The sequence below is a fragment of the Chiloscyllium plagiosum genome, chromosome 35, assembly GCF_004010195.1.
Source record: "Chiloscyllium plagiosum isolate BGI_BamShark_2017 chromosome 35, ASM401019v2, whole genome shotgun sequence".
NCBI classification, from domain to species: domain Eukaryota; kingdom Metazoa; phylum Chordata; class Chondrichthyes; order Orectolobiformes; family Hemiscylliidae; genus Chiloscyllium; species Chiloscyllium plagiosum.
Window position 1 is genome coordinate 18928344 of NC_057744.1, and position 10453 is coordinate 18938796.

The 10453-nt window shown below is 38.2% G+C and overlaps 1 protein-coding gene across 3 annotated transcripts in view; it reads left to right on the forward strand.

Moving 5' to 3' along the window:
* The window catches only part of ncapd3 (non-SMC condensin II complex, subunit D3), an 81249-nt gene that overhangs the window by 25021 nt on the left and 45775 nt on the right, over positions 1–10453 (forward strand). For all 3 annotated transcript variants that reach the window (XM_043676756.1, XM_043676757.1, XM_043676759.1), the window contains 4 exons: positions 923–995; positions 7532–7657; positions 8170–8422; positions 9376–9456. In XM_043676756.1, coding sequence (XP_043532691.1) covers positions 923–995; positions 7532–7657; positions 8170–8422; positions 9376–9456 — 533 coding nt within the window. The remainder of the gene's footprint in view (positions 1–922; positions 996–7531; positions 7658–8169; positions 8423–9375; positions 9457–10453) is intronic.

The window sequence follows — 10453 nt, forward strand, 5'->3', positions numbered from 1 at the left end:
AGGTCTTTGGACTCTTCCATCGTCAGACCACAGCGAAACGATGGTTGGAGGAAGAACGCCTCATCTTCCGGTTAGGAACCCTCCAACCACAAGGGATGAACTCGGGTTTCACCAGTTTCCTCATTTCCCCTCTCCCCAGCCTGTCTCAGTCAAATCCATCAAATTCAGCACCGCCTTCCTAACCTGCAATCTTCTTCCCGACCTCTCCGCCCCCACCCCAGTCTGACCTATCACCCTCACCTTGACCTCTTTACACCTATCACATTTCCGACGCCCCTACCCCAAGTCCCTCCTCCCTAACCTTTATCTTAGCCTGCTGGACACACTTTCCTCATTCCTGAAGAAGGGCTTATGCCCGAAACGTCGATTCTCCTGTTCCTTGGATATTGCCTGACCTGCTGTGCTTTTCTAGCAACACATTTTCAGCTCTGATCTCCAGCATCTGCAGTCCTCACTTTCTCCACCATAACTTTTATAATACAGCTATACCTGACTGGATATGGACATTAAAAAAAAATCCAAGGTTCCATGTAGTTTGTTTTCTATATGCCTAGTAGCAACATAATATAACTATGATGTGGTTGTTGAATAATCACAGAAATAAACTCCATTGATTCTAGTTTGAATCTAAGAAATAATCAGTTCTTGAAAAGTTTGGAAACCAATGGCAAGTGTGGTTTGTTGCTCCTAAATGAACTAAATTCTCCCAAATATTGTTTTAATTATGTTGGTAAGCCCCAAATATTTTGATGATTATTGTTGAACGATTCATATTTTTGTGTGCTAACTTGAACAATTTTGTCTTGCTAATTTTCTAATAAAGGGAGTATTTGTATGAAGTAGTTACATAGCAATAGAAGTTATTGATTTTAAACCATCTTGCAATAGAAAGTGTTATGAGTTTGAAACATTTTATTTATAGTTATATTGTGGATCAAGTGGAAGAGACTGCATTACCTGTACTTCAAGTTTTGCTGCAGCACATCTGCATTAAGGTTTGAAAATCTTTTTGTGAATGCAATGCTACAGTTGCTTATCTTTTAGATATTGAAATTGCAAGCAACTAAAACCTTGAAAGATTAATTGGCATATTCTGTGCAATTTCTGATTAAATGTGTCAGATTATAGCAGGCGATCACTGACTCCTTGCACCTTTATTGTTGCTCTAAATGTGTGCAACATCCTAAATCTCTCGCTGCAAAGTTTTACCCTATTTCCTTCTTAATCTTACTTCCACTAACATTTTTCTTATTTCCAATAGAGCTTCCAAATTTGAATTGGAAAAAATCTAATTTTACTTTGGACATTTTTAATGGAAATCTTTTATTTGATACTTTTTTGATTTGCATCAACCAGTGGAAGTTGTTTTTCCTTTTATTTTTGACATTTTGAGACCTCCTTTCAATCTTTTTAATTTTTTTTGGTCTAGTTCATTCTATCTACTGCATCACGCTCCTGAAAACATTGTGGTGAATGCGTTCTGCACCCTTTTTGTGGCTGTCAAAGGCTTCCTAAAGCCAGGTACCCAAAATAACAGAGTGCAGCCTAAGTAATGATTAATGTAGGTTTAACGTTGTCTCAAGCTTTGCCAATTTTTTTTTTGCTTCTTATTCTGCTGTAACCCACTTCGAACATCACCATCGGTAAAGTTTGAAAATTAAAATAAAAGCAAATTTTTAATTGAAATGGCTGAGTCATATGTGGAAGTTCAATGTGGTTTTCAATGCATATTGTGCTAATTAAAATAATGTCCAATGTGCTAACGCTGAAATCAAGTTTGAAGAATGAATTTGGTTGTGTTCTTTTAACTGTTCTTTATATCTGCAAATATTGTCCTACATATTGTCAGTTTAAAATTAGCTTTGAATTTTATAACTTGTATCTATAATATCTGTATCCAAAAGTTCCTTCAAAGGAACGCTGTCGGTCACAATTTTTCAAAGTTATAAAGCAACATTAAGACAAATGGAGTGGCGGAGACATTACAAAGATAGCGAGGAATGCTAGGGCATGATGGAATTTAATAAGTATTGCCCTGATTTTTAAATTTAACAGGAGTCATGTAAGTCAATGAGCATAGGATAAATGGAGCATACAAGGTATGGCATAAGCAATACATTTATGGGTGACCTGATTTTGCGAAGAGTGAAATGTTGGAGGCAAGTGAGAAGTGGTCTGGATCTTGTTTGAATAACAGCAGGTATACTGACTGCAAAATCTAAGCTATTCAAGTCCAGTGATATCAAAGGACTTTTGTATTGAAGTGGATTGTTACAGAACTGGAACTGGGCAGCGTTCATAATGATAAGTAGTCCAGAGTTCATTTTGTGGTCAAGTACAATACCAAGATTTTGAACGGTCTTGTTCAACTTCAAATAATTGCCAGGGAGTGGAATAGATTCTATGCCTAGGAATGCAGTTTATGATCTAGACCAGAGCAATTGCTTCCAATATTTAGTCTAGTAATGAACGATAATTTAGAAACTAGAGTGCTTGGAAGAGGTGATGTTAAGTCAGATATGGGTGGTATCTACACAGAATTTTTTTTTCGTATCACTTTGCTCAAGTTCCTCAGTTGAAGCGATCATAACTTGGAGGGCGTAAGAATTCACATATGAGCAGAAAAGGAAGCTGTTGCAGGTTATTCTGGCTGCACCTTGACAAATAAGAAGGGAATCTGGTGATTGCAGTGCCATCTAGCTGAATTGTGCTCAATAGCCATTGGTGTTTTCAATTTTACCAAAGGCTACAAATCAGCTGAGAGACCGATTTTAGATAGGCTGCCATTATGAATTGTTTTGGGATTGTGCTTGGGATGGAAACTTCTGTTATGTGAACAATTGACAATTGTTTCTGATCTAAAAATCTTTGTTTTGAAAGTAAGATCTTACATCTATACGTATTGCCTTTTGTGTTCATGACAGTCCCCAGCACTTTACTACCAATGAGTTATTTTTGACATACTGTCATTTATATGGGTAATATGACAACTAATTTACACATAATAAAATCCCACTGACTGCAAAGGGCAAATGTGAAATTTAATTTTCACTTTGGAAGATGACTCCCTCCAGTAGTGTGACCATCCATCAACACCTAAACCATGTGCACAAGCTCATGTTGGATCTTGTCCTCATAACTTGTTACCAACTAAGCAAAACTCTGATTCATTTCCCCAGAACTGTTTGGCATGTTAGCTTGTCTTGGCTAACTGTGATTCTTGAGAAATGCATTTCACTTCCTATGACATCAGTTAGTTAGAAATAACTAAATACCTACTGAAAACTGGAATATCTGAGCACATGCATATTATTCAGTAAAGATCCATGTGGTGATTTGCTTGGAACTTCTGCCCAAATTTCAACATGAGCCCTGGTCTTGGGAACATTCTACCAAATTTAGTCGTGGACCAGGACAAATTCCAAGAAAATCCTCTTCATAGAATCCCTACAGTGTGAAAACAGGCCATTTTGCACAATAAGTCCACACCGACCCTCCGAAGAGTATTCCACCTAGATCCATTCCCCTTCCCTATTATTATATATTTCCCTTGACTACTGCGGGGCAAAAACAATGACTGCAGATGCTGGAAACCAGATTCTGGATTAGTGGTGCTGGAAGAGCACAGCAGTTCAGGCAGCATCCGAGGAGTAGTAAAATCGACGTTTCGGGCAAAAGCCCTTTATCAGGGCTGCCTGAACTGCTGTGCTCTTCCAGCACCACTAATCCAGACACTTGACTACTGCACCTAATCTATACATCCCTGAACACTATGGGCAATTTAGCATTGCCAATTCACCTGGCTTGCACTTCTTTGGACTGTGGACATTTACAATTTTAGGACTATTTTTTAAGACTTCGGCAATGAGATTTAAAACAAAAATCAGGGCAGTGGATGTAGGTTTGAGGACATAATTTCCTGTGGCATTCCAACCGGAACTCTATCCACAAATACATTGACTTGGATCCATTTACCACTCCCTAAGAAAAGGAACAGGAAGTGACATCACCAACCCATGGAAACCTAAAAGCACATAAATAAAAAGCGGGCCATACCACTAGTGCTTAATCCGGAGGCTCACTGATGATGACCTAATATGGTGATGAAACGTCTGAAACCAAACCTTCCAGCTCAGCGAGCAAGCTGGCATCCAGAACCTCAGCCTGAGCTACAAATCTTCTTAAAACTCACTAATATTAGGGCAGTGGCAGAGAAGCAATAGGTGTTCTTGAATGTACTCGAACTATCTTTTAAACTAGTGTGGGATAATGTGATAGTGGTCTTCAAGATTAGAAAGAGCTTGTCCTTTTAAAAGATATTTTTATTTGCAGACATGATGAGAATAAGTGGCCAAAAATATAGGCCATCACCAATAAATCCAGTTTGGAATTCTGGAGAAATTTCTTATTTTGAGAATTGGTTGAAGTCACTGAAGAAATTTCTATGCCTGGAAAATGTGGAGCTTATTATTGCTTAGGATAGTTGAAGCTTTGTGTGGAGTACAAATGCAATCTTGTAATCTGTTCCATAAATACTATGGAAACTGCTATTGAAATAAATAAGGATCATAAGGATCTGTACCGGGTCCTTATCCAATCGGTGATGGCTCTGATCACACAATAAAGAACCATGTGTCCAAGTTTGCGAGTGACCTAAACTATTGTGTATAGATATGTAAAATTGCAATGGTTATTTGTAATTGATTAAGTGATTGAGTGAAGCTAGCAGATTTCCGTTTGAGCAAGTGTGAAGCTTTAAGATCCAAAAATGATAGTTCAGAATTTTGTTTATTTAAAATTCAAAAAGCCCAAAGACTAGAAATCAAAATATTTGACAATATTTGTGAGAAGATTTGTGGCTCGAGTGCTCGTTGTTATGGTTTTGTTCGCCGAGCTGGGAATTTGTGTTGCAGATGTTTCGTCCCCTGTCTAGGTGACATCCTCAGTGCTTGGGAGCCTCCTGCGAAGCGCTTCTGTGATGTTCCCTCTGGCATTTGTAGTGGTTTGAATCTGCCGCTTCTGGTTGTCAGTTCCACCTGTCCGTTGCAGTGGTTGGTATATTGGGTCCAGGTCGATGTCCCAGTCTAACTCATGTTGCTTGTCATCTACATGTGTGGCTACTAAGGATAGCTGGTCGCGTCGTTTCGTGGCTAGTTGGGGTTCATGGATGCGGATCGTTAGCTGTCTTCCTGTTTGTCCTATGTAGTGTTTTGTGCAGTCCTTGCATGGGATTTTGTACACTACATTGTTTTGCTCATGCTGGGTATCGGGTCCTTCGTTCTGGTGAGTTGTTGTCTGAGTGTGGCTGTTGGTTTGTGTGCTGTCATGAGTCCTAGGGGTCGCAGTAGTTTGGCTGTCAGTTTGGAAATGCTCTTGATGTATGGTAGCATGGCTAGTCCTTTGGGTTGTGGCATGTCCTCATTCCATTGTCTTTTCCTTAGGCATCTGTTGATGAAATTGTGCGGGTATCCGTTTTTGGCGAATACATTGTATAGGTGTACTTCTTCTTCTTTTTTCGACCTGGACCCAATATACCGACCACTGCAATGGACAGCTGGAACTGACAACCGGAAGCGGCAGTTTCAAACCACTGTAAATGCCAGAGGAAACATCACAGAAGCGCTTCACAGGAGGCTCCCAAGCACTGAGAATGTCACCTAGACAGGGGACGAAACGTCTGCAACACATTTGACAATGTCCACTTATACAAATAATTAAATATGAAAAGTAATTGGAAGTCAAATGAAAAACTAGAACAGTGGGTCAGCAGTTAGCACCAGGGATCCAGGTTTGATTCCAGCCTACAGCAACTGTGTGTGGAGTTTACACATTCTCCCCATGCCTGCTTGGGTTCTTCCGGGTGCCTGCGTTTCCTCCAATAATCCAAAGATGTACAGGTTAGGTAGATTGGGCAACTTACCATAGCCATTGTGTCTAGGGATGTGCAGGCTAGGTGGACAAGCCATAGTGTTGCAGGAATATGGTAAGAGTGTGGGTCTGGGTGGAATGCTGTTCAGAGGGCCATTGTGGACTCAATGGGCCGAGTGGACTACTTCCATACTGTAGGGATTCTATGATTCTCACTATAAAATATACAATATGTGGAAGCAAAGGGTTCCCTGGTTAGGCCATATCTGGAGTATTTTGTACTTTTCTAGGCATTACATTATTGACCTTTGGAAGAGGGCAGTATGGATTCATCAGATGTTTTATTAAGGGAGATTACATAAACAAAAACTTGGTGTTCCCTGGAATGTTGAAGGTGACAGGGGATTTCATTTGAGGATTTTGGGATTTTTAAACTTTATTTGTAGGTTAGGTAAGTGGTATAATCCCAGTTCAAGTTATTACCAGACAACGGGAAAGTGAGGATTGCAGATGCTGGAGATCAGAGAAGAGAGTGGGGTGCTGGAAAAGCACAGCAGGTTAGGCAGTTTCAGAATTCTGTTTTTCTAGCACCCCACTCTCGACTTATGACCAGACAAGTCTGATACCATACAGGAAGCTGGCTTGATAGGTAATGTTATGATTTTAGTGTAGTGATCTCTTACTGAAACATAAGCATACAATACTGTTGATTTTGTTCTATCAATAAAACAATTTATTATTAGCAAACAAAGAAGGTAAAATAAAATAAATCAAACTATCTACCTATAATAGAAATTCACGTGGTTGAAGTATGATCCCATTAGTCTAAAAACATACTTCTTTTCAATGTATAAAAGGCAAGACAGCTTTTGTATAGTCCCCAAAGCGCCACTTGTACAATACTTCTATCACCTCAGTAGGTTTAACTCACTTGTAATTTCAGTTTCATCAGGGTTTTATTCCAGCACTTCTGGTAGAGGTCTAACACTAATTCCTCACTCTAAGGTAACCCAGTTTACTGTGTCCTTCACTTCTCATGGTACTGTTTTATACAGCCATTCCATTCTAAGGATTTCACAGGATTATTCCAAACTCAAAGTGAAGCTAAAAGAAACTGAGTGTTTCTCTTTAAACTCCAAGGAAAACTCTCCTGACCTTTCTAAACTGGAGCTTTTTTATCTTGTTCAGTCATAAAATTCTACCAATATGTACAGACCCATTAATTCTCAAACAGTGTTCAGAGAAATCACCATGGCTACAGAAATTATTAACTTCAGGCAAAAAGAAAACTCATAATTGCGAATTAAAAAAAACAGAAATCCTAGCTTTAAAATAAATGATATCGCTCTCTTTACATCACATAGAGAGGAACAATATCAGCTGATAAGGGAAGCTAGAACAAAACACACAACCAGGCTATTCAAGAGAGAAGTTAGAAAAGACTTAATGTAAAGAATGACAGAAATGTGGAATGCTTCCCCCAAGAAAACAACAGATGTTAGCTCAATTTAATAAAGTTTGCTTTCTATCCAAGGCATTAAAGAATATGGAATAAGTCAGGAATTAGCATGTATGGAGTTAGAATCAGTCATGATGTCAGTGCATTTTATAAATAACTTATGTTGCTTCTTTTGTTGGCCTTTAATGCAGTTTTATGTTATAGGTGCCAGATAAAGTGGAATACCGTACACATGGTGCCCAGGCTCTAGTGAAATTGCTGATGAAACTTCCTTCTGTGGAGTTTGTTGCATTTTTACATTGGCTGAACAAATTCTCTCAAAACAGCAAGGTAAGAAAGTGAAAATAAAGTTTTGAATTCTAACGAAACCTTTGTCAGGTTACATCTGTGGAGAGCAAAAAGTAGTTTATCTCTTCAATTTCACAAACTTTAATCAGATGATGCTGTCCACATGGTGCCTGACTTCTGTATTTTCAGCATTTTTCCGATTTGTATTTAAAATAAGAAAAGTTGTGAGGAAGGTTTTTAACATCTTAACTTTGTTGATCCTCTGGGAAAAGGATTTCCCATCAGTTGTAAAACCAGCTTGACTTTTGGGTCTGATACTTTAATGGAATTAAAATCTCAATATCTTCTATAAAGAGATGGGTTGTTTGTTCCAACCTATAACTACTCAGGCCATGAAAATGATAAGCTACTTTAGTCCCGGTTTCTTCTTTGTACACCTTTTGCATCATGTTACTATAAACAGTATTTTCTCATCTTTTCACAAGATGCATACATATGCACCAGATATTCTGAAATGTGTTGCATTTTGTGCTGTTCCTCCTGACTTTCTTTAGGTAGCTTACAGAAACTTTGCCTTGGATGTGGTAATGGCATTAATGGAATTGCCTGAGAGGGAACCAGATGGCTCAATTCCTCCAGAACATCAGAAGTATCTATGTCACAAATACTGGATCCAGTTTGTAATCTTGGGTAGATGCTCCGATAAGGCTCCTTCAGTTCGAAGTAGAGCTCTCTGTTGTCTTGCACAATGCCTAGAGTTGAATACTTCAAAAGCTGTGATGTATGTTCAGGAGATATTGCTACAAAGTAAGTACCATTAAAATCATAAAGGACCTTTTTCTGGAAAGGTTTATTTAGCTTTTGGGTTGCTGCTGAGTATACTTATTCTTTGTTGGCATTCTTGTCTGTTTTGATTTGATCTGTTGTTTTTATATACCAGTTTGACTTTGTCAGTGTCTAAAGAAAAATAAAATACTTCAGTATCTTTTAAATGAAATTGCTCATGCTTGGGGCTTCCTAAAGATTACTGCAAAATAATAAACTAATCAACTGATCAGTTCAGGGAGGCAGTTATGTACTGTTAAAATCACTTCAAAGTAACTTTTGTAGTTGGAAGACAATCTGGATTTCATGGACAGTCAGGTGGAGAATTGAATACTCTTGGCAATTCTGTCAAGATGGAAAGTGAAGGTAATTAGATAGAATTATTTTTTTCACTAATAGCATCATGAGGATGAAGCTGCATGTTATGGTACGTGTTGGACATCTTGACTTCACTGACATTGATCTCATTCAATCCCTGCTGCTGCAGGAAAAGAGAGAAACTGAGCTATTGTGCTTATGGACTGACATTGTTGGAGGCCGAGAGCAAGTTGCCTTCTTGTTTAACCATTCAATTGTAACAGTTCCCTCTGATGCCACAACATATTATTTTTTTCAATGAACTTGTAAAAACTCAAGAAGCAGCGACTAATCACTGTAGAAAGCTAAAATATAGTTTCGTAGCGTCTAAGGTTAAAACTTTGCATCTGATAGGAGAAAAAAAATCTGTCAATCAAATTGTCCCTCTTTAATTGTGTTTGGGATCTTGGGGCATGCCAAAATTGCTGATACCTTGCATTACCTGTTGTTTATTTCAGTGCCAGTTTTCATTTTATCACATTATGAATTGTGATTTAGTATTTATTACTTAGCCTTCTAAATGTTAATTTAGCAATAGACTTCAGATTGAAATCTTAATTTTTTTTTTGTTTTCCTAGCCACAAACATTCGACATAAGACCCCACAAGCACTAAAAAGCATTGAATTTGCAGACAACCAAGATTCAGCAGAATGTGATGGTGAGCATAATACTATTTGTGCAAAAGTTTGTTTTGATGACTGTAGGCCTCTTATGTTGACCAAAAAACATGAACTAAATTACTTGTTCCATTGTGATAGGAATTTCTTCCTCCGTTCAAGTACAGCAAACTTTGTTTTAACCAGTACCTTATGAACTGGCGCTCACAATAAACAAGTGAAAATAATATATCTGAAATACAGAAAGTTTACTGTATTATCGTGATCTCTGCGATCAGAGTGATCAATTTGATGTGAGAATGTGAAAATGCTGCGAAATCTGAAATCTTACCACTTTTTTAATGCTAAGTTTTGGCTTCATTGATCTGTTGGCAACAATATTAATAAAAATGCAACTTTGCCTTAAACAAAATTTGTGATTTATGCTATAAATAAAGCACAAGTGTGTAAACCTCCTGCATTGCATTTCTATTTGTGTATGTTTTATATTGTACACTTCTGATCAACTGGGATATCTGATCAACCAGTACCCTCCTGGCCCCGGAGGTACCGGTTAATAACACATTTGCTGTATTGTGAGAAATGTTGGTAACCTGTTACTGAAGAGCCTGTCAGTCTGCTATAATTGAAACCCGCATGCAGGCTTCCTGTGTTTATCATTTGTCCTAATGTTAGGAATGGCTACTTGCTTGTTTTTCTGCTTTCTGTGAAGAGTATTGGGTTCCAATTGTGAAAATGCTGCGAAATCTGAAATCTTACCACTTTTTTAATGCTAAGTTTTGGCTTGCATTGATCTGTTGGCAACAATATTAATATTCTTTGTTTAGTTGGTGTAATCATAGTTGGTAAAAATATTCCCTAGGAATTATATTACTAGGGTAAAAGCAACATATTACAGAGGAGAAAGTGAGGTCTGCAGATGCTGGAGATCAGATGGAAATGTGTTGCTGGAAAAGCGCAGCAGGTCAGGCAGCATCTAGGGAACAGGAGAATCGACGTTTCGGGCATTAGCCCTTCAGGAATGAGGAAAGTTGGTCC